Source organism: Caretta caretta, chromosome 11 (assembly GCF_965140235.1).
Source record: "Caretta caretta isolate rCarCar2 chromosome 11, rCarCar1.hap1, whole genome shotgun sequence".
In the NCBI taxonomy this organism is placed as follows: Eukaryota; Metazoa; Chordata; order Testudines; family Cheloniidae; genus Caretta; species Caretta caretta.
In genome coordinates, this window is record NC_134216.1 from 45,250,298 (window position 1) to 45,274,140 (window position 23,843).

The 23,843-nt window shown below is 39.9% G+C and overlaps 1 protein-coding gene across 1 annotated transcript in view; it reads right to left on the bottom strand.

The window, feature by feature from the left end:
* Nucleotides 1-866: 866 nt before the first annotated feature.
* TTN (titin) overlaps nucleotides 867-23,843 on the bottom strand; it is a 311,267-nt gene continuing 288,290 nt past the window's right edge. The window contains exons 298-323 of the mRNA XM_075117654.1: nucleotides 23,480-23,776; nucleotides 22,106-22,393; nucleotides 21,711-22,010; nucleotides 19,562-21,628; nucleotides 19,156-19,458; nucleotides 18,764-19,069; nucleotides 18,384-18,674; nucleotides 17,959-18,258; nucleotides 17,560-17,865; nucleotides 16,981-17,286; nucleotides 16,599-16,880; nucleotides 15,676-16,269; nucleotides 15,285-15,572; nucleotides 14,862-15,161; nucleotides 14,089-14,391; nucleotides 13,468-13,770; nucleotides 12,766-13,347; nucleotides 12,331-12,636; nucleotides 11,931-12,230; nucleotides 11,112-11,687; nucleotides 10,715-11,020; nucleotides 10,031-10,624; nucleotides 3,957-9,904; nucleotides 3,712-3,865; nucleotides 2,298-2,585; nucleotides 867-2,166 (exon numbers count right to left, since the gene is read on the bottom strand). Of these exons, the coding sequence (XP_074973755.1) occupies nucleotides 1,868-2,166; nucleotides 2,298-2,585; nucleotides 3,712-3,865; nucleotides 3,957-9,904; nucleotides 10,031-10,624; nucleotides 10,715-11,020; nucleotides 11,112-11,687; nucleotides 11,931-12,230; nucleotides 12,331-12,636; nucleotides 12,766-13,347; nucleotides 13,468-13,770; nucleotides 14,089-14,391; nucleotides 14,862-15,161; nucleotides 15,285-15,572; nucleotides 15,676-16,269; nucleotides 16,599-16,880; nucleotides 16,981-17,286; nucleotides 17,560-17,865; nucleotides 17,959-18,258; nucleotides 18,384-18,674; nucleotides 18,764-19,069; nucleotides 19,156-19,458; nucleotides 19,562-21,628; nucleotides 21,711-22,010; nucleotides 22,106-22,393; nucleotides 23,480-23,776 (16,187 nt within the window). The 3' untranslated portion in view covers nucleotides 867-1,867. The remainder of the gene's footprint in view (nucleotides 2,167-2,297; nucleotides 2,586-3,711; nucleotides 3,866-3,956; nucleotides 9,905-10,030; nucleotides 10,625-10,714; nucleotides 11,021-11,111; nucleotides 11,688-11,930; nucleotides 12,231-12,330; nucleotides 12,637-12,765; nucleotides 13,348-13,467; nucleotides 13,771-14,088; nucleotides 14,392-14,861; nucleotides 15,162-15,284; nucleotides 15,573-15,675; nucleotides 16,270-16,598; nucleotides 16,881-16,980; nucleotides 17,287-17,559; nucleotides 17,866-17,958; nucleotides 18,259-18,383; nucleotides 18,675-18,763; nucleotides 19,070-19,155; nucleotides 19,459-19,561; nucleotides 21,629-21,710; nucleotides 22,011-22,105; nucleotides 22,394-23,479; nucleotides 23,777-23,843) is intronic.

A 23,843-nucleotide genomic window follows, 5' to 3' on the forward strand; every position in this document is an offset into this window, starting at 1 on the left:
GATAAACAAGGTGTGTTTAGAGAGGAACAAAGCAGGCCGGCCACACTGGGGGACTCTGTCCTGGGAAGCAATGATTGAAAAAGATTTTGGAGGGGCATGGTGGATAATCAGCTGAACATGAGTGCCCACTGTCGCCAAAAGCACTAATGTGATCCTAGAGAGGCATAAACGGGAATCTGGACTAAAAGCAGAGCAGTTATTTTACCTCTGTGTGCCTTAAGTGCCTATAAGGCATGTTTTTTTAATCCTTTAATTATTCCCTAGTTCTCCTCTGAACTTCCTTTATCAACATCCCTCTTGAATTGTGGACACCAGCACAGGCCACATTAGTCGAGCAGTTGCACCAGTAGCAAATATAATTTATTTATCTTAATAAAGAGAAGGGTGACTTGAGGAAAATGTATTTAATAAGGGGCTCTTCAATTTAGCAGAGAAAGGTATAACATGATCCAGTGGCTGGAACCTGAAGGTAGACAAATTCAGTCTGGAAATAAGGTGTAAATTTCTAGCAGTGAGAGTAATTAACCACTGGAATAATTTACCAAAGGTCATGGTGGATTTTTTTTTTATGAAGATACGCTCTAGGAATTATTTTGGGGAAGTTCTGTAGCCTGTGTTATAAAGGAGGTCAGACTAGTTGATCACAATGGTCCCTTCTGGCCTTGGAATCTGCAGCCTTGATCTCACCAATCTCCCCTCCTCCTTCTCTGTTAAAAGATGTGTGTGTGCTGGGAGGGGATGGGTATAATAATGAAGGAAAGTGGGCTATGATCAGAAAGAGAGAAGAATCTGAATTGTTTGTTTCCTCTCCTTTAAATCTATTTCTGGGGTTTAACTGTAAAGACCAAATGACAAGAAATCACACATTGTAAAGTGCAGGTAGCATGCTTTATTTCAAATGAACAATACTATCTCAAGGAGGTTCAACAAATACAGCTAACAATAAAATTGACTACTATGTTAAGAGAACTAAATCAAATTGAAGGTGAGGGCACTATTGTGGTCTTAGCAACAGTTCTTTGGATTTTTTTTAAAACTGTGGTTCAGTGCTTAGTTGCTTGGCAATTACAATACGTAATAGATTTCTAATACTACCACACAAGCTCACAATCATTGCACCTCGGAACCTCCGAGAGGCTGTACTGCTGCTGCACTTGAGTACCTAAACAACTTCGTTGAAGGAGGGAATGGCCAGGTGATGTTACTTCTTAAAAGCTATTCAGGTAGTCAATATGCCAGAAACAGCACTCAAACAGTGAGTGAACAAAGTGCTGGCCGCTTGCACTTTGCTCAAAATATTGTAAGTCAGTCCGGAAATAAAAATTAGCGTGACAATCAGAGTCAATGTAAAACATTAAAGTGCTGATTACAGGAGGGTAGATGCAAACATCACCAATGCCTTACACTTCTGATTCAACATATATATTCGTGCACGTATAAGTACAATGCACAGTATCATTTCTTAGGTGTATGCAGTCTTCAACAGGGAGCCTCTCTACCTGTTGAGGCATTCTTAGACATCAACACTGTGTTGAGGCACAAAAATTAGTTAAATGTTGAGCAGGGTATTCGTTTCCTTAGAAACTTTCTCCTACCAACCGTTAGTTCCAAAAATTACATTTTAAAAGTCGTAAAATAAATGGTACAAAACTCCATAACCGTTAACTTCGGCTATATACAGTATGTACATGTCATTGAAAAATGTTTAAAATTCATAGGTCAAATAATAACTATAAGTCAATGTATATCTTTGAACTTTGTCTCATTCAGGTAGGTACAAAAATATGTTTTTCCTATTTACAGATCAGATATTTTAGTCTATATGACACTTGTAAAAAGTCAAGTGTAAATAAAACAGATAAGCCCTCTAAACTGATCGAATATTAATATTCACAGTGGCAGAATCAGTACCGAATTCATTTCCTAAATTCAGTGTATAAAGTCCGCCATCATTCTTCTGGACATCCATGATGATAAGAGTGGTTAGATCTTCACTAGTTTCAATATGAAATCTGCCTTGCTGTTCCTGACTAGTAATTTTTTCCCCTTTGCAGTACCATGTTACTTCAGGAGCCGGTTCACCCGAAAAGGCACAGGATACTGTGAGAACCTTTCCTTCATCAATGCTGATATCAGATGGAAGAGCTTCAATTTTGGGTGGTACTCCTTTGCAAAATGGGAAAGTAAGTTTCAAGTTAGTTATTTTCATTAAGAACTATCTCCCTGCAGCAGAGGTATTCTAAGTAGTACTCCCGGGTATTTGATATTCTAATTCTACCAGTAATTCTATTGCTCACCTCTCAAACCGGATTGAATCATTCTACTAGCTGAACTCTCCAGTTGTGTCAGACTAGATTTTCCCATAATACGGCTGGAGCTCATCTCTACAAAGGATTCTTTCATGGAAGAGGCCATGCTTTGGGCAGACATGCTTGCGAATTTCATTTCGGTCATGCTACTACTGCTGAACGAAGCCTCTTGTTTAGAAGCAGACATTTGAAATGACTGAGAAGAGAAACTTTCCTGCATGCTTGCATCACCACTTGTCCTCAATACTACCTCTTTTGGAGGTTCTTCAATTAGAGCTGTGGAGCAGAGCAAACATAAAAGGAAAAAGCTATGTCATCTCCTTAACTGGTCAAGTAATGTGATCCTATGTTGACTTCACAGAAGGGAGAAAAGAGTAAGGGAGAAAGGAAAACTTCAATGGACCATAAAAATGTTGCCAACTACTTGATCAAATCATGGCTAAATCACTAATAATAATTTATATAATGAAACAGGAAGCAGACATTTTATTAGCCTATGACATGTATGAAGAAAGGAAAATTACAGCTGCGGCCAGAGATATAATTCTGCTGCTTTTTAAAGAAGTTTAGTATTTTTTTCTGGCAGTGGGTATTTTGATTTGGTTTTTGATTCCTTTTCAGACTAACCAGAAAACGCCACCCAAAATGTACCTAAGAAGAGCTATGGGAACTCCTTGCTATTCCTTCAGTCTCTAGCTGCAGCTCTTACTTGCCAATTTTAAGACATATCATCCGAAAGCGTTTCTTGTCAGATTTATCACTAGAATCATAGAGCAAGAGATTATGCATTTGCCTAGTTCATATCAGTAGAAATTCTGAAACATTTTCAGGTACTTTTAAATACTGTTTTATAATTTCTCTTTGTTTGACCTCTGGTTAAGTGAATTGTTCTGTAGTCATCTAACAAGTAGTAAATATCACAGCTGCTTTCTCTTTAACATAAGCACAAACATACATCAGCAGCAAAAATACAATAACCCCTTGATTCCAGGAATCAAGATATTCTTGAATTGCTAATACTTGAACTAAATTCTTTTGCTGGCAGTTCAATACATTTTTAATGGTAGAGTAATACACTTTTTTAAAATGAACTACTTTGATGTTCGATGAAACAGTGATCACAGGCACCCAGAGGGTAATGGCAAGATCACAGTTAAGAATGTTCACTGCTTGCTATTGACACTCATCTGGTAGGAAACTGAACACACTTAAATAGGTATTCAAATAGCATAAAAGATCCCTCATATTTGTAAAATATAAATTATATTGTACTTTGTATAACAAAAATAGAAATGTGTTAAAATGTGTAAATCAGCACCACTCTACAGATTTTGTTGCATCTAATTCTACCAGGCGAGAGTTCTAGTCATTCAAAACAATAAGAATTAAACAACAAACTTACTGAGTACAGTCAGGGATGCTGTAGCAGAGCATTGTCCATGGTAATTTTTAGCTTTGACTGTGTATTTTCCACTGTCACTCACTGCAGCATTTTGAATATTAAGAGAATATATGGTATTGGAGCGACTTACATTGATTTTGGATGACATAGCAATCTGAGGGGCAAAAAAAGATTTTTGATTATGATCAACTTTAACAAGAATTTTTAATGCAATTTTTAAAGCTAATATGTAAGCGATTACTTACAGGTTGGTTATTCTTAAACCACTCAATTTCAGGAGAAGGATCCCCAGAGATTTCACAAGTCAACAATACATCTTGTCCTTCATCAATGTTTTGAGATTTGGGCTGTGTGATGAAGGCTGGTGCATTTGAGCGCTCAGGAGAAAAGGTCATATCAAACTGGCATCTGACAATGCCTTCGTCAGTTTTACCTTCACAGGTAAGTATTCCTTCATCTTTATGACTAGCTTTTTTGATGGTTAGAGTGTGATCACTTCCAGATACACCATATCTGTAATCTTCTGAGTTAGGTAGCTCTATTCCATTCAGCACCCATTTCACTTCAGTTGCACCATCAATGTTAGCTTTCACAGTAACTTTCTGACCATCAGACACAGTCATTTTAGTGGAGGAAGCTTTAATTTCTGCATGTGATCTTTTGGCTTCTTCAGAAACTACTGACTTTTTAACAATTTCTTCTTGGACCACTGCTTTTTCTTGAGTTATCACTGCTGATTTCTTCTGGGTAGAAATTTTAAGTGCCTCAGCCTCTTTCTCAACTGATTTAGACTTTTCAGTCATGCTTGACACTTGGGAATGGATACTTTTAAAAACTTGGCCAACAAATTGGAAGTTAGTTTTAGATACACCACCTTCCCCAGTGATTTCACAGGTATATGCACCTTGATCAGACTCTGTAAGGTTATGGATTTTGAGTTCATAGGTGCCATCTGCTGAATAATGAAACATGAAATGGCTGTCTTCTTTCAGTTTGTTGCCATCTTTATACCAGGATACTTCTCTGACACTTAAGATACTGCTTTCAGCTGCACAGGAAAACCTTACCTTATCTCCACACGCTTCCACTTTCAGCTGCTGAGTTATCCTGGGAGGAGCAACAGTTGGTAACTGCACTTTCTCCACTGGAGTTGTCCTGCCTTCTGCTGCTGATTTAGCTTTTGCATGAGCAGTAGGTGGTTCAGGGGATTTTACACGTTTAGGTGATTTAACTGGCTCTGGAGACTTCACACGAAGCTCAGGAGATTTGACTTTTGGGGGTGATGTAATTGCTTTTTCAGGAACCCTTGCACTTTGTACAGTCAAAGTAAAGTGTGCTTCCTGTCTTCCTTCAGAGTTTTCTACCACCAAAATGTAACTTCCTTCATCTGATGTCTGGACAGAAGAAATCTCAAAAGTAGATTTGTATTGTGTTCGTGTAACTTGGAAGCGCCTGGAAGAAACAATGGCTTGACCTGCACGTAACCATGTTACTGTTGGTGTTGGTTCACCATCAATATCACAAGAAAATCTTGCAGTTTCCCCTTCAGAGACAGTGATGGATCGTGGTTTTGTTAATATTGTTGCTGGAAGAGTGGTCTTAAACTTCTTGAGTGAAGCCCTTTCCTCCAATGATTTTTCTTCAGCTGCAGTGATTTTCTTTTCAGCAGAAGCATAGCGTTCGTATGACGAGAGTGATTCTCTAGTCTCTGTCATTTCTGATTTGACCTCTCTTACTGAAGAACTAGCCTCTATTGCAGATGTTTTCTTAAAAGAGGAAACAGCATAAGCCTCTGTCTTTGTCAAGTCAGGAAAAACTGGTCTTGGTACTTCCTCATCTCTGCGCTGGGAAGAGTAGGTAGTATAATCTCCTCCCGTAACATCTAATGTCGCATAGTCAGAACATTCTCCTTTGTAGTTTGTGCATACAACACGATATGTTCCACTGTCATCAATATGGCAGTCAAGAATCTCCAAGGTTAACACACCACTGGTATTAGTGAAATGTATCTTACTGCTCTCTTGGATTTCAATACCATTATGGTACCATTTCACTTCAGCTGTTGGTTTCGACTGGACGTTCAGAATGAACCTGGTATTATGATTGCATGGCACACGATGAGAGCGCATTCTCAGAGTGATGCGAGGGGTGTGGTCCAAAGTGAAAGGCTGCTGAGTCAGAACTTCGTATTTCCTTTCCATTGTTTTCTGAGTTTTCAAAGCAGCTTTTATGGAGTCATACCTGGAGAAGATATCAAATCTGGCCATCCTTTCGAATCGAGAGAGTGATCTTTCACTAGTCACCGGGCTTGGTGAGCGTGGCCGAGTTCTCTCTGGGGTAGGGGATCTCCTTTCAGTTTCTTCTGCAGGCCGTGAATGGGGCCGAATTAATTCAGATACTGGGCGCATTAATTCAATATAAGTTGGAGAAAGAGATCTTCTCCTCCTTAATAGCCTTGAGGGTGGTGAAAATTCCCTGTGAACACGTTCCACCATTTTTATTTCTTCTTCTTCTTCTGATGTAATCTCCGTTATTTCTCTCTGTCTCCTCCTCACTCTGCTCTCTTCCTCCTGTGCCATACGCTCAAGCTCGCTCTTGTATTCAGAGAGTCGCTGAGTTGTGATAACTGGACGAAGCAATTCTTCATCCTCTCTTTCATCCATTATTCTCTGTCTTTGCTTTGGTGGCCTATAGACAGCCCTGTCATGGCGTTGACGAAGTTCTGCATAACTTGCTCCAGTTTCAGCTTTAGATGGGATGTGATAGGTTGAGTACCTCAGCTCTCTTTTTCTGGCTTCCTCTGTACTGATCTGCTCCCCTGCTGAAGAATAACGAAGGGCAGACAGCTCAAAACGTGGAGGGCTTCTGCTTGGTGGTGAAGCAGAAAAGCCTAACTCAAGTTCTTCTTCAAGACGCAGTCTTTCCTCTTCAATTCTCTTCATGGCTAAATAGTCATCAATAGGTAGGAGTAATTCCTCATCTGATAGGTCACTGAGTGATCGCCTTCTTGGTCTGTAATAAAGCTCATAATCAGGAGATGGTGTTCGACGGCGTGCTGGTCTCACAGTTTCAAGGTCATCTTGTGACAGCTTTGGTATGCGCCATTTAGGTTTATACTGATCAGAAATGCGTGGGAGTGGCATCACATAGAACTGTTCCCATCTAGACAGGCGAATGCGCTTTGGCCGTTTCTGAACAATTCTGTCCAGTTTTCCTGGCATTTCATACTGGTCTCGCAGCTTCTTGTACCACTTCATATCTGACATAGGCACAAACTGTTTAATTGTCTGATCTTCTTCAAGAGCAGTGCGTACATGCCTGCGAGGCTCTGGTATCTCGTACGGCATGCGAAGTCTCCTTTCTTCCTTTATTTCTTCCTTCTGAATTTCATATACACCTTTAACAGTCTTAGTACTCACCGCTGGCTTATACAGCGTGGCAGCTTCTCTTAGAGCTTCCTGTGCAGCTTGTGTTAGTGGAACAGTTTCAGTCCCAGAAAGGATTTCTGCCATTCTTAGTGTCTTGTCAATTTGTTTTTGTACATGCTTTTCCCGCTCTTCTTCTGTCTTGTACTCGTGCTTGACATATGTCAAGCGTTCTACTTTCAGGTAAGCCTGACAACTTGCAGATCCAGCACTGTTTGTAGCAGTAACTCTATAATAACCACTGTCTTCTGGTAAAGTATCTCTGATGTGCAAAGCATAATAGTCCAAGCCTTCATAAACAACTTCAATGTTGGGACCACATGACAGAGGTTGACCATCTTTCTCCCATTTCAATGTTGGTTTTGGTACACCAGATATTCTTATCTCAAAGCACACACTTTGGCCTTCTTGGCACTCTGCATTTGCTAATAGTCTTTTGAACATCGGTCTTAATGTGGTGTCTGCTGGAGGTGGGTGTGGAATTACAGTCAGCTTAGCTTTGCAACTGTCTTCACCATATTTGTTGCGTGCCAAAACACTATACTCAGCATCATCGTCCTCAGTAAGTTTATGGATGGTAAGTTGATAAAGACCTTTGTCTGATTCAAAAGTATACTTCCTATCGTCATCACCTGGTTTGATTTTCTGACCTGATTTGAACCATGTTACTCGAGGTTCTGGGTGGACAGTTATAGTTACTCCAAACCTGACATTTTCATCAACATAGGCAGTGTGGTTATACAGAGGCAGAGTAAATTCTGGTGGCCTCTCTAGAAGTCTCATAGTATCCACTCGGCGTTTCACTTTCTTAACTGTTCTGTATCTATAATACTCAGAAACTTCTCTCACACCTTTCACAAATAGTTCTGCATAGGAACTATCTTCACCATAGTCATTTACTACCTTGCATCTATAGGTACCATCATCTGATTTAGTAATGTCTTTGACATACATGGTTGCCACTCCTTCCTGGTAGCTGATTTCATACTTCCCATTGTTCTCCAGTTGCCTGATACCAAAGTACCAAGTCACTTGTGTGGACTGATCGTAATTTTCAATCTTACATGTGTATTTGGCATGCCCTCCTTCTTCTACAACAGCATGCATTATCTGCCCAGAAATGGGGCCAATGTCAATTGATGCAACTTTTACTTTGGCAACTGTAACCCCTTTCTGAGATCTAATTGCACCACCACAGGAAATGCGAGCTACTGACACAACCATATTCCACTCTTTCTTCACCAGGGTCTGGTAGTACCGCCTATGTCTTAATGTTTTGATGACTTTAGTGCTTATCTTTTCCGTCCTCTGTTTCAGCCACGGATGACTAAGTGCTTCTGCTGCAGTCATACGACCTTTCCTTTCCTTTACTAGTAGGCGATCAACAAAGTCCATGGCCTCAATGCTTATATCTTTGAATGCTTCATCATCAAAGTTGTATTCAGCACTGATGATATTTTCAATAGTCTGTTGGTTTGTTTCAGCAATGAAAGGATTAATACCACTTAGAAGTATATATACCAGGGCACCAAGTGACCACATATCAGTAGCTGTGCTGACCACATCATGTTGATGTACTTCAGGTCCATAATATTCAGGAGAAGTAAACTGAAGTCTGAAGTTGTCACCAGGCTTCAGCTGTCTAGCCTGACCAAACTCAATAATTTTAATTGTGGAGCTTCTTCTTGTGAAGTAAATGATATTCTCTGGCCTGATATCAAAATGTCCAATGTTATGACTGTGTAAGAATTCAAGTGCTTCACAGACCTGATGTACATAGTTTACTATTTCTCTTTCACTCAGTTCAAATGAGGTTGTACTAATTCTTTCAAAGATGTCAACTCCAGATATGAACTCAAAGATCATGACTAATTCTTCTAGGCTTTCAAATGATTCGTGAAGATACAAGATATTTCTATGCCTAGCAATGTTTAGGATGGAAATCTCTTTCTTTACTGAAACTTGGTCAGCTCCCTTTACTTTAACAAATTTGGCCAGGAAGGTCTTCTTGGAAACTGTTTCAACACAGCGGTGAACAATTCCAAAATGCCCACGCCCAAGCTCTTCAGCAATCATATATTTATCATAGAGTTCCTTTGTGGAAGAGTGAGATGCTTTAACTGTGGTGACTTCTCTGGTCTCATCAACTTCTTCATCATAGTTCAGCATTCTTGTCTTATCTTCCTGTGTTATAATTGGCTCTGTAGGTTCAGAAGGCTGACTTTGCCCAAATTTATTTTCTGCAATTACACGGAACTGGTAGCTTGTCTTGCCAAATAGGTTTACCACAGTGTATCGGGTATCACGAGCTTGTGCAACACGAATCCATCTCTCTGCTGTAGTAGCACGTTTCTCAATGATGTAGTTTGTGACTCTGCTTCCACCATCAGCTGCTGGAGCAGTCCAGATCAAGTTAACTGAATCCCTTGAAATGTCACTTACTTTCAGACCCCTTGGTGGATCAGGTACATCAGCCACATCTAATTCAACTGTTTTTTGATCAATGCCAAATCTATTTTTAGCACAAACAATGTAGAAACCTGCATCTTTTCTGTCCACACCATTTGGAAAAACTAGAGAGGTGAATGATCTTGTAACAATAACTTGGTAGTGTCCATTGTTATCAATGAGATCTTGTCCTTTCTGCCATGTGATCACTGGATCCGGCTTGCCACTGAATGGAATCTTGATGCTGACCACTTCACCTCGGAGAGCGTGAACAGCTCCCATACCTTCAAGATTTTTGGGCAAGTGAATCTTAGCAGGAACTGTAGCAGAAAGAAAGAAAGATCCCATCAGTACAAACAATATTTTAACTAAAACACAGCAGGAGAATTCTAAACTTTGGAAAGTTAAATAAGAATTTGACTAAAGCATCAAAACACTTTATTCACCTTCAACATCCAAAGAGGCAGTGCCAGAGACAGATCCTCCCTGATTGGTAGCTCTAACTTGGTAGACAGTGGCATCATCGTCTGTTGCATTTGTAATGACCAGCTGGTGATATCCACCTTTAAATTCTTGTATCTTAACCTTTTCACCATCTGGCAAGATCTCTTTACCCTGTCTAAACCATTTAACAATAGGCTTAGGTTGACCGGTGACTTTGCAAACAAATGTGGCAGTGGCTCTGAATTTCACATTCAAGTTTCTTAGTTCTTCCTTGAAATGTGGTGCTTGAATTGGTACATCAGATTTTGGAATGACTGGTTGTGATACTTCACTCCATTCACTTTCACCTCCTAGATTTTCACATTTTACACGGAATTCATATTCAAGGCCTTCAACAAGACTTTTCACAGAATAGACTGTTTCACGAATTTCTTCTGTTGTTACTGCAATCCATTTGTTTTGTTTCTTTTCACGTTTCTCGAGGTAGTAATTTCTGATCTTTGCACCTCCATCACTAGCTGGTGGTTTCCAGGACACAACACAAGAGTCCTTTGTAACAGCAGTTACTACAGGTTGACTAGGTTGCCCTGGTTTTTCTGTAAAGAATAAAAAGATTCAAAACGTTAAATGAAGTTAGCTTAGTAATTCGCAGATATATGTAAACTCGTATTTTGGTGCACACTTACCAAATGGACTTTTGATAACAACAACTGATGAAACCTCTAGTGCTTTGCTAATGCCATACGTATTCTGAGCAGACACACGGAAATAATATCCTGCATTTTCAGTTAGGTTAACAATTCTGCACGTCGTGCTTGAAATGCTTGAAGATACCAGTTGCCACTCTGTGCCTTCCTTAGCTTCACGTTTCTCTACCACATAGTTTGTTATCAAAGCACCTCCATCATCCTCAGGTGGCTTCCAGCTGATTACCACAGAATTTTTCAGTAGGGCTTCCACAACAATTGGCCCTGTTGGTTGATCTGGTTTATCTATAAAAGGAAAACATAGTATTTTAGTTATCTGCCAGTAAATATTTTAGAGAATATTATTCAGCAGAATTATTGGAAATAGATTAAATACCTTGTATTTCCACATTAAGTACAGTGTCAACTGTTCCAAATATGTTGCTTAGTTGCACTTTATACTTCCCAGCATGGGTCTTATGCTGGACATTCTTAATGACAAGATGAGTATAATGCTCTGTGTTCTCAATAGTAACATTTTCTGAGTCTCTCAAAGGTTTCTTATCATGGAACCAAGTGATAGCAGGTACTGGGCGACCAATGTATACAATATGGAGGCGAAGGGTGCCACCCACACCTGCATAATATTTCTCTTTCAGTGGGAAGCCAGAGTGGAACTGAGGAGGAGCCTGCAGGAGTAGCTTGCCACTAGTTTCAGTCTCTCCAACATCATTGGTAGCCATGCAAGTGTAAACACCTTCATCTTCTTGTTCTTCTGTTATTACAGTCAGTGTATGGGTGCGTCCATCTGATGACATTCTGTATTTTCGGCTTTGTACCAGTTCTTTGCCAAAACGATACCATTTAATGTCAGGAAGAGGTCTCCCAACAATCTGGCATGTCAACTGAGCTGCTTCCCCCAGTTTAGTTGTAACATCCTTCATTGCTTGTCTTATGCCTGGTGCTTCTCCAGCTATAACATTGAAAGGTTAAAGATAAGAAAATTATTAAATGTTCCTCCACTATTACTTTATCTATACACATCCTTCACGTATACCTGTCACCAATTTACATTTAAACTTGCAGGCTTATTCTTTAAGACCATATAGCCAATATATAATGTTCATGAGCACAACATCATAGTTTACCAGGACATAAAATACCATTTAATCTGTCACATAAATTATAGTGACTAGGATAGTACATCTAAACTTACATGTTAATTTAGTCTTTACTGTCATAGCTGTTCTTCGAGGTCTGCTGACTCCAGTCTCATTTTCTGCAAAAACCCTGAATTCATATTCTGTTGCCTCCAGTAAACCTCCCACTGTGAATTGTCTGTCTTTGATACGTTCTTTATTGCACTTTTTCCATGCACTGTCTCCAGACTGACGATATTCAATCCAGTATCCCAGGATATCTTTTCCACCATCACATTCAGGCCGTTCCCATTCTAAAGTAATGCTATCCTTAGATGTAGAAGTGATCTCAATTTCTCCAGGTTGACTTGGTTTGTCTATAAATTACAGAGTATTTACAAAAGTTAAATTTCACTTCTCTAAGAACTTCACTAAATTGCTTTCCAAAATGTCAACTAATTCAAAGAGTTTTCTTACCAAATGGATCTTTGCACACCACTGGTTCAGAAGCAGGGCTTGGTTCACTCTCACCAATGTCATTTTGGGCAATGATGCGGAACTGATATTCAGCATCTGGAACAAGTCCTGTGACTGTGAACATTGTAGTTGTGATTTGAGTCTTGTTATGCCTGACCCATTTCTCTGTAGATGTCTCTTTACGGTCAACATAGTAGCCAGTGACACGAGAACCACCATCATCTTTAGGTCTGGACCAGAATAAGCTAACAGAGCTCTTTGTGACATCAAGCACTTCTGGTGGATTGTTTGGAGGCTCTGGAGGATCTGTTAAAAATAACATAATAACCATGTATTTTTAAAGCTCGTGTGTGTGTGTGTGTGTGTGATTGTACTTTTACAAACATAAGAGATGATAATTAAAACAGGAAGTTGATTGTACAAAAATCTACTCACTCAAAGGTGTCTTTGGTACAACTGGTTCTTCAGATTTCAGGGACTTGCTAATACCAAACTGGTTTTCAGCAGAAACACGGAAGTGATACTCCACATTTTCTTTGAGTCCTTTCACGACTAATGATGTTCCCCTCACTCTGGAGTCAACAGTGTACCAGGCAGTCTTAGGTACTTCTCGCCTCTCAATGATGTAACCAATAATATCCGCCCCACCATCGTCAGTAGGAGGTCTCCAGCTTACTCTGACTGAGCGAGTCTGTATGTCATCATACTCAAGTGGCCCTTCAGGTGGATTTGGAATTCCAATCACTCTGACCTGTATATAAACAGCCTTCTTTGCACATTTGTTTTCAAGTGCCAAATCATAGGTACCAGAATCTTCTCTTTCTGCATCTTTGATCACAAGTTCAGTGTGTGTCTCAGAAGTTGCTATCATTGCTCTCTTGCTGATGTCATGGCCTTCTTTAGTCCATTTGCATATCGGTATGGGTTTACCCTTAATTGGTACTGTAAGCCTGATAACTCCACCTTGTCTCACAAACAGACCTTCCTGGTATTTTTCAAGATCACAATCAGGATATTCTGAAAATAAACCCAACATGTTATGTTACATCTATTTTACAGATATTCTGTTATATCTGTTTTATGCAAAACAATTGCTTATGTCTATTTCAGCAAGAACTAAGACCTAAAACATCTTACCAAGCATTTCTGTTACTTTGATTGTTCCCGGCACATCAGCAGGTTCTCCAGGCCCACCAGCATTACAGGCCATCACACGGAATCTATACTCTGCGCCTTGTGGTAGATGTGTCAAGGTGTATTCATGTATCTTGGTTGGAGTGGTGTTACATTTGGTCCATTCAAACTGATCAACCTTTTGCATTTCAAGCAGGTAGCCAGTGACTTTAGAACCTCCTTCTTCTTCCGGTGGACTCCAGGCCAGGGACACTGATGTTCTTGTAGTATCAGTAACTCTTGGGTTCTGAGGTTTACCTGGGGGAGCTGGAATAGAAGATCAGATAGCAGGTAAATATATTTTAAGATAGTTCTATGTTTAGTTTGAATATGTAAAAGGCAAAGCAAAATGTTAACATGCACCATTTGATAAGTATTTAGTAATAGTGATGTTTACACAGGAAATTAATGAAGAAAAAAGATTTTAAAAATATTATTTGTATATCAATTTAATTAAAATATCTGCTGCAGTACATTAAGCTATCCAGATGAAAAATTTTAGTTTGTTAAACATAACAGCAGGTCTTAACAGTGACATTCCCCTCTGCCTCAAATGTTCTTTTCTCCATGTAGGAAATTATTTACCAATTGGATCCATAGCAACAGCAGATTTGGAAGGACGGCTTGGTTTGCCTGTGCCTCTGGCATTGATAGCTGTGACACGGTGTTCATATTCTAGTCCTTCAATCAGTCCAGTGGAGCGATAACGTGTCATAGTCACTGGAATTTTATTTACACGGACCCATCTATCTGCTCTGACTTCTTTGCGTTCCACAATATAACCAGAGATCTGTGAGCCACCATCATCTTCTGGCGGATGCCAGATAAGTGTCATGCCTTCGCGAGAGACATCTGACACTTGTAGAGTGTCAGGAGGACCAGGAAGACCTGAAACAAAAAGACACAGAATTAAGAAAGAAAATATGAGAATGCATTTACAAATGTAGCTTCTGGGGACTAATCCATAATACATGCTACCTACCACCTGCAGTGCTTTTCATCACCAGATCACAAAGGAGAAAGCTGAGGCTGAGAGAGGTGAAGCGATTTCCCTAAGCTCACCCAGCAGGCCAGTGCGTACACCTGGGAGTAGAACCTAGGTCTCCAGAGTCATAGTCCAATACTCTATCCAGAGCATGTATATTATGCATATACAGGGCAACATATTAGTTTTAGATGTGGCATTTTTCTCCACAAGTATAACATGATTAGTATACATGAGAGTATAGTGTGTTATTTGGGCAAAGAAAATAATAGGATATATTCTAGGGGATCTAGCCCTGTTGTATCAATACATAGGCCCATGTAAACTGTTCTCCATTTTTAAATGTAGAGAATTGGAGAAAATGTAGACTTACTGATTCTACTCTTGCATTCTATAATGTCAGACTGAAGGTATGATCCAATTCCAAAGCGGTTTGTAGCAGCCACACGGAACACATATTCAGAACTTTCAATGAGTCTAGTGAACTTAAAGGTTGTCCTTGTTACAGATTCAGAAACTGGTAGCCATCCAGGACGGTGTGCATCACGCTGCTCCACCACATAACCACTTAGTGCAGCTCCACCATCCAGCTCAGGTTGTTCCCAGGAGATAGTAACAGAAGTTGAATCAATATCATCAATTCTGATAGGTCCAGTAGGTGGTCCAGGTTTGTCTAGAAAAATTAAAAAGGACATAAGTTACTGTTTTAAAAAAGAAGCTGGGTTGCCATTGTGATAAATTTCATGATGAAGGAGGAAGGATTGTGGACAATCATATCTTAATAATAAATCCTTACCAAGAATGATAACTTTTATAGTCTCAACAGCAGTTCCAGTTGTGTTCTTCAGTTCAAGTGTGTACTCCCCAGTGTCATGTATTGTGGTCTCACGCACACTTAATTTAGCTACTTTGGCTTCAGTTTCAATCTTGGTGCGTTCTGATTCTCTTAGCTTAGAACCAGCGAAGAACCAAGATACAGCTGGAGGTGGTCGGCCACCAATTGGAATAGCTAACTCTATGGGTCTGCCAGCTGGCACATGAACTGTCTTTTGAGTTATTCCAGCAAGATCAATTGTGGGTAACACTATTAAAAAAACAAAACAAAACCTTTTTAATATCCATTTTATAAATAAAATGTCACATATTTTGAGTAGTCCTCAACCTGTCCTTTTAACTATTATACCTACCTTTTTGGTCTTGTACGGTTACTGCTGTGACAATCTCTCTTGGTTCCGACACACCCTTCTGATTTTGTGCTCTGACTCTGAACAAATACTGTTCACCTTCATTTAGTGAGATGATTATGTGCTCATAGACTGTAGGCTTCAGTGTCACAACCTTCATCCACTTCTCTGTTCCAGCTTTGCTGGCCTCAATAACATAGCCAGTCAGTCTGCTGCCCCCATCATGTTGTGGTTTCTCCCATGCAAGAGTTACAGTTGATTTAGTGATGTCAACTACCTCCAGTTTCTGAGGCACCATAGGAACATCCGACACCAGTACTGCATCAGATGTTTCACAAGGTTCACCAATACCATAAATATTTTCTGGCAGCACTCTGAAATAGTACATAGCTCCTTCTATAAGTCCTGTAAGTCTATAAAATGTTTTGCTGCATTTGGTAGTTACTGTCTTGTATGCTCTCATGGTAGCCTCACGTTTCTCAATTATATAATTGTTAACTGGTGCTCCACCATCAATAGTAGGAATTTCCCAAGAAATTGTCACGGAATCTTTCGACACCTCTTTAACCCTCACTGTGGCAGATGGGCCAGGTGTATCTAAACGCAAAATCAAAATGGATTATTTCCTATTTGCTCTTTTCCTGATTTGGGTAATTACTGAATTTTGGCTAAGTAAAGACATCAGGATTTGAACTTCATAGATGAACTCATCCTTTAGAAACATATTTCTCTTTGATTTCTACTGTATCTCTTCCTTCCTCCTCCTCCCCTCCTCTCCCACCTCACCCGCCATGGTCTTTTATCATTATTTTCTGGGTTCTACTTAAATTGTAAACTCCTTTCAGCAAACACCTTTTTCCTTCTGTCTGTAAAACACCATGTTTAAGTACAGTGCAATATCAATATGTAATAGTAACAATACTCACCATATACTTTAACAACGACTGTTGCGGATTTCTTGCCTGATTGATTTTCAGCCTCAACCACATATTTGCCAGCATCATACCGATTAACTTTATCCACAATAAGCAGAGTGTAGCTCTCTGTAGTGTCTATAATAGACCGATTTACAAGGTCAACACCCTCTTTGCTCCATGTAATTTCTGGAGGTGGTCTGCCAGATACAGACACCATTAGGCGCAAAGAACCACCAGCTCTGACAGTGACAGTCTTCTTTAGATCATCAGCAAGTTCAAGGTTTGGTATTTCTGATGGGGAGAGGAGAGAAATACAGAATGAATTCATCTTTGAATAGTTTTAAAGAAAAATATAACCTCTCCATAAAAAAAATGTGGGTTTTCAAATTACCTATTCTTTCTACAGGTTCGATTTCAGCTGATGATTCACTGAATTCACTCATACCATTCACATTTGTGGCAGCAACTCTGAAACTGTATTTCTGGCTTGTTTTAAGAGCAGTCACTGTGAATTCAGCATTCCTTAAGGTGGTGGTAGTGTGTGGTCTGTACCACTGTTCAGTGCCTTCTTCTTTCATTTCAAGAACATAGCCTAAGAGGTCAGCACCACCATCATACATGGGCTTTGTCCATGCCAAGCTTATGCTGTGCCTAGTAGTATCCACAACTCTTGGAGCTGAAGGAGGTGCAGGAGTGTCTTTGGAATAGAGGAACACACATTTCATATTATTGCAGGGAACATTTTACAGTTTAAAAGACCTTATTTAGTAACAATATTCTAAATAATTAGTGATTAGAAATTTATCTGAAATTAACTATAATCACTTTTATTTTAAATTCATTGCAATGCTGGTGATCATAATGAATTCAAATATTCTTTTGGATCCCTTATTTGGAATGTCATTGTGGTTAATTATGAGGCACTATGTTTAATAAGTATTAAAAATATATTTTGAATTTAACTACTTACATGATGGCTCCTTGCACAGGATAGATTGAGAAGCGTCACTCGGCTCACTGTTCCCAGCAGCATTCACTGCAGTGACACGGAACTGATATTCATTATGTTCCATTAGACCTGTAACTTTCAGTCTGGTATCATAAACAGTGTAATCTCTGTTGACTCGTGTCCAGCGTAGACTTCTCTTTTCACGTTTGTCTACAAGATAGTTGCTAATCTCACTGCCACCATCTGATTCTGGTTGCAGCCACTGAATAATGATGTGTTCCTTGCCAATACCCACTGCTTCAGGTGCACCGGGTTGTGATGGAATAGCTGTTGGTGTTCAAAAATATGAAAAAAATCAGATTTTTTTTCAAATATGAGAAAACTCCATAAATGCTGGAGCTAAAAGATGAAAGCACTTACTGAAAGAGTTTCTAGCAACAATGGCTTCTGTTTCAAGTGGAACACCTGACCCATACTTATTGACAGCTCTCACACGGAAGATGTATTCATTATTTTTAATAAGTCTTGTCACCACGCATGATAATGTTTGGCATTCAGCCTCAATAATAACCCAGTTGAGCCTGCTGGTTTCACGTCTTTCTACAATGTAGTGGGTGATTTCTGCACCTCCATCTTCATGTGGAACATTCCATGCCAGAGTGCACTTCTCTTCGGTTACTCTGCTAATTGTGATTTTGCCTGCACATGGACCAGGTGAATCTGAGTAGGGATGAACAAAGGTGTAATTATAGTAGTCAGAGAAAAGCTTCTCTCTCTTTTTTTGTAACTATAATTGTGAAATCTAATGAATGTTCACAGCAAACCATTATCTATGAAATACATACCAAGCACTTTGACAAGGACTGAAACTTTCTTTGTTCCACTGGCATTTTTAACTGTTAGTGTGTATTTTCCGCTATCACTTCTGTCACAATACTTGATAACTGCAATGGCCCGTTTGCTGGTGTACTGCAGAGAGATCTTTTCACACAGGTCCAATTCTTTGTCACCTTTGGACCAGAAGACCTTTGGTTCTGGTTTCCCACCAATGGCTGCATCAAGAACAAGATCAGACCCAGCCCTTATGGTCACAATTTCTCCTTGCAATCTGGCATCCAGCTCAGCCTTTGGTGGTGCTATCATAAAGAGATAAAAACATTAATATTATAGTATTAAAACTGCAAGCTATACAATATTTTAAATGACCCAGGAGAATGTTTCTTACAATATTCATCTTTGCAAGTGACAGCACCAGTAGATTCAGATCCTCTGCTGATTACACCAGCTGCATTCTTGGCTAATATACGGAATTCATATTCTTCTCCTTCACTAAGAGCTGTCACAGTAAAGCAGTTTTCTGAGACAATGGTATAGTTGCATTTCAGCCAGCGTCCATCTCCAGCTTCGTTATATGGTTTGCGTTCTATAATATACCCAATAATTTTGCTGCCGCCATCATAAAGTGGCGGAGACCAGCTCAATGACACTGTAGACCTTGTGACATCTGTTACTTCTGGTCTGCCTGGTGGATCTGAAAGAGACAATGTAAAATGAAAAATCTAATTCCGTTGTTGCTTAAATAGTAAAGAACAAATATACTCTAAAAGATACACTTACCAACTGGGTTTTGAGCCACTACTGGTCTGGAAGCTTCACTAGCTTTGCTCACACCAGCAGCATTTAGGGCATAAACTCTGAATTGATATTCCAGACCTTCCACTAGTGCTGTGACTTTGTAGTTGCATTCAAAGAATGGCACGTTGTTTTCCTTCACCCAAAGAATGGTATTGCGCTCTTTCTTTTCAATCCAGTATCCAGTGATTTTGCTGCCACCATCATGATATGGTTCCTCCCAGCGAATGGCCATGGCATTGGCAGACACAGAATAGACCTCTGGCCTGGTAGGTGGACTTGGTGGGACTGATTGTAAAAACCAAGAGAAAAAAGTTAGATATTGCCACTAATTACATAAACCAGAAAAAATAATTTCTTAAAATATGTATGTGTGTATGTTTGTTTTTACCGAATGGATGCTCAGCAACTATTGGTGTGGATTCCACGGGCTTGCTGACACCAAATCTGTTTTCTGAACTGACCCGGAAAGCATATTCCATGTATTTAGTGAGATGAGTGACTTTGATCTGTGTACGTTTGACACTGGAATTTATCAGCTGCCATGCTGTTGTACCAGATTCCCGTTTCTCAACTATGTAGTTTGTAATATCAGTGCCACCATCATCTTCAGGTTCTTTCCATGACAATACACAGGATTCAGCAGAAATGGATGATATTTCAATAGGGCCAGTAACTGCACCTGGCCTTCCGATGACAACCACTGTGACAGCAAATGTTTTCACACCGGCTGTGTTCTCAAGTGTCAAATAATATTTGCCAGAGTCACCTCTCATGCTGTCCTTCACAATCAATGTAGTTCTATCCTTTGTTATCTTGATGGTCACTCTATCAGTTTCCTTGAGTCTCATTTCTTCAAGTTTCCATGTTACTTTTGGAGTTGGTCGCCCACTAATTGGTATATCAATAGCAAAGGTGCTTCCAGCTTTGCAAGTTATAAGTTGTCCAGTTATTCCACTAAGATCTGCTGTTGGTTCAATCTGAGGCTCTTTAATAATAACAGAAGAGAAAGCTTCTCTTGGCTCACTGTAGCCTGCATCATTCCTTGCCCTGACCCGGAACTCATATTCATTGTTCTCTAGAAGACCTTCAACTGTGAAAGTAAGTTGTTTAGTTTGACCAGCTTCAACCCAATAGTCAGATCCCTTTTGTTTCATCTCAAGAAGATATCCAGTGACACGGCTTCCACCATCATGGTCAGGTTTCAGCCAAGCTAATACTGCAGAAGATTTGGTAGTATCAATAATATCTAGTCTCTTTGGTGGAGCAGGCTCCTCGGTGGCTACAACTGGATCTGTTAATTCACATGGTTCGCCTACACCATATTCATTTTCTGCTGAAACACGGTAGTAGAATGGCACACCTTCTGAAAGATCAGTGACCTTAAAGATTTGACGGGTACATTTTGAACTCACTACCTGCCAACTACGACGGCTTGCTTCCCGCTTTTCCACAATGTAGTGATGGATGCGGGCACCTCCATCCAAAACAGGAGCATCCCACATTAAAGTAATAGAACCCCTGGTCACATCCTTAAAGGTAATAGGACCTGGTGGGCCGGGAGTGTCCAGTACCTTGACAGTAAATGTAATAGATTTGCTACCACTGATGTTTTCTACAGTAAAGACGTATTTGCCAGCATCATTTCTATTGCAGTTCTCCACAGTCAACGTGCTGAATGAGTCAGTTATGTGAATGTCAGCACGCAGGCTAAGGTCTGAGTCTGCTTTAGACCATGTAGCAGTAGGAACAGGTTTGCCTAAAAAGGCAATAAACAGCCGAATAGTTGCACCTGCTCTGACAATGTGAGTCTGCTTGAAGTTTGCATCAATATCAATTTCAGGTGAAGACAGTCTGTCAGTTGTTTGGATTGTAGCAGGAACTTCACAGCTTTCTCCCTTGCCTGCACCATTGACAGCACTCACTCGAAATTTATAATGTTCACCTGCCTCTAAGTCGGTGACAGTATATTTGGTAGCAATACAAGTCTCTGCATTGACTTTATGCCACTCTCCTAAGTCAGCTTTACACATTTCAATGATGTAGCCAATTATTTCCATGCCCCCGTCAAAAACTGGCTTGGTCCATTCCAAGCTTACACTTGTCTTTGATGTATCTGTCACTTTTACAACAGTAGGCGCACTTGGTGGGTTTACTGGCTCTCTACATTTAATCAGCCTTGAGACAGCACTTGGAGGTCCTACTCCTGCAGCGTTTTCAGCCATAACTTGGAATTCATATTCATTGCCTTCAGTCAGGCCAGTTACTCTGTATCTTGTCTCAGCAATGGCTCTCTTACTGGATACTTTGACCCAGCGGACACTCTTTTTTTCTCTTCTTTCCAGGATATACTGGTTGATCTCATTTCCACCATCGGATTTTGGCCTAGCCCATGTGAGTGTGATACTGTCTCCCGTTACATGGGTAGGCTCTGGCATACCTGGTGCATCAGGAACAGCTGCAAAATGAAAAACAGCTTAGAAAACATGCAACAAAAGTTGGTATTTGCGTAATTTGTTCAAGACATAAAGGAAACTTACTGTATGGTATTTGTGCTATAATTGGATCAGATTCTAGTGGCCTGCCAACACCAAACTTGTTAACTGCAGAGACACGGAACTGGTATTCATTGCCCTTTATTAATTTAAGTGCTGTGTAACTGGAGGCTTCACAGTTATCTTCAACTAATGCCCAGGCAATCCTACTGGTTTCACGTTTTTCAATCACATAGTGGGTAATGGCAGCACAGCCATCATTAGCTGGAGGCTCCCACCATAATGTCATCTTCTCTCCAGTAACATTTGTGAATCGTATTGGTCCACCAACTTTTCCTGGGGTATCTGTGATAATAAAGCATCAGAGTTATAATTTACTTGTGCTGCCACTTACAATGTAAATATTTAAGAATAGCTTACTAAAAATATCTACAAAGTACCTTGTACTCTGATTGTAATGTCTGCTTTTTTGGTGCCTGATGCATTCTTGGCTTCTACGGTGTATATACCACGATGGTCCCGAGTGGCATCTCTAACAAAGATAGTGCTATATCCAATAACGTTTGTTATTTCAATATTCATCTTCTTTTCAATCTCCTTTCCATCCTTAAACCAAGTCACTTGAGGTACTGGACGGCCTTTGATAAGAACCTTAAGTCTAATGCTCTCTCTAGCTTTAACAGTAAGGCCTTCAAAGTGCTCAGCACCGAATTCAATTGTTGGAGGAACTAAGAAGAAAGATAAAATAAAGTATATACATTCAGTCATATTTATCAAGGTATTCATTCCTACTAAACAAACAATAATAAAGGCATATATAGACTCTCTCTTCTGATTAGAAAATTCAGAATTTTTAAAATGTAGGGATCAATATTATATTGTAAACTGTCCTATCTGAAATTTTATATCCTAGGAATTATTTTTTCTATGTTAATCCACTCGCCATCATATTAAACCATAGGTTAAAATATTAATTGAAATGTGTTGGTGCAACATGCTGAGCTATTTTAGCAATTTGCATTTCTAAATTCTGCATAGCAACAAAACCATTACCTAACCTAAGACAGACATATCTTTGCAGCTGCCACTTGTAAACCACAGAACCTCAAATTAAGACCTTTGGCTCTATTTTAAAGTTATCTTTAGTCCCTGTATTCAGGCTTAATTACTGTGAACACCTGTAAGGCACCACAGCTGTTAGAAGCTCCTGCCTGACTCAAAAGGGAAGAGGAATTGCAAACCCCTATCCACAGTGGCTCAGTCAAACCTCTGAGGTTACTCAAACTCACCCCGTGAGTGATCTAATCCCGGCCTACACCCATTCTCAAATGTGTCAAAATGTTTTGGAGCAATGGCTAAAACAACACAATATTTCTGCAATAGACTACTGCCAAAGTTGCAACAAAGAAAAATAGCGAAACCATAACTAAATGTTAATACAGTAGCATAGACAGAGCAGGACCCCACTGTGAATTCCAAGATGCATTCAATAGCAGAGGAAGGCAAACAACTCCTCATAAAATGCTTAAGGAAAAACTCCTGTGTGGCCCCAAATGTAGCAACTGGTTAAATCCTATGGATCCCTGCTGGATGCTGGTCTTGCGTCTAACTCTGCTCTACCTCTGCGTGGAGTGGGAGGGAGAGGTGGGGAAAGCCTGTTGCTCCTGGGAGGAGTGGAATATACTCCCTCTCCAGTCAGCAGCTCATATACCAATATAAGCTAAAAGGTGCCAGCCAGGTGCTTAGCTGGATTTAGAACCTACCATATAAAAATGCAAGTGTAACATACTAAAATATTAATAAATAATGCTTACCACATTCATCTCTGGTCATGATATAGCCTGAAGATTGTGATGGTGGGCTGACTGTTCCGACAGCATTTCTTGCAATCACTCTGAATTCATATCGGTCACCTGGGCTAAGTCCTGTAACTGTATATTGACATTCACTGATATCAATAAAATTGCATCTGAGCCAGCGGTCATCACTTCCTTGCCGTTTCTCGATGCTGTAGGCCACAATCTTACTGCCTCCATCATGCAGTGGTGCAGTCCATTTAAGGGTGACAGTTTCTCTGGTGATATCAATATAATCAGGAGTGCCAGGTGGGTCTGAAAGGAAAATAATTGCATACAGGATTATTTTTATTATAAACCTTCATGATGGCTAACAATATAT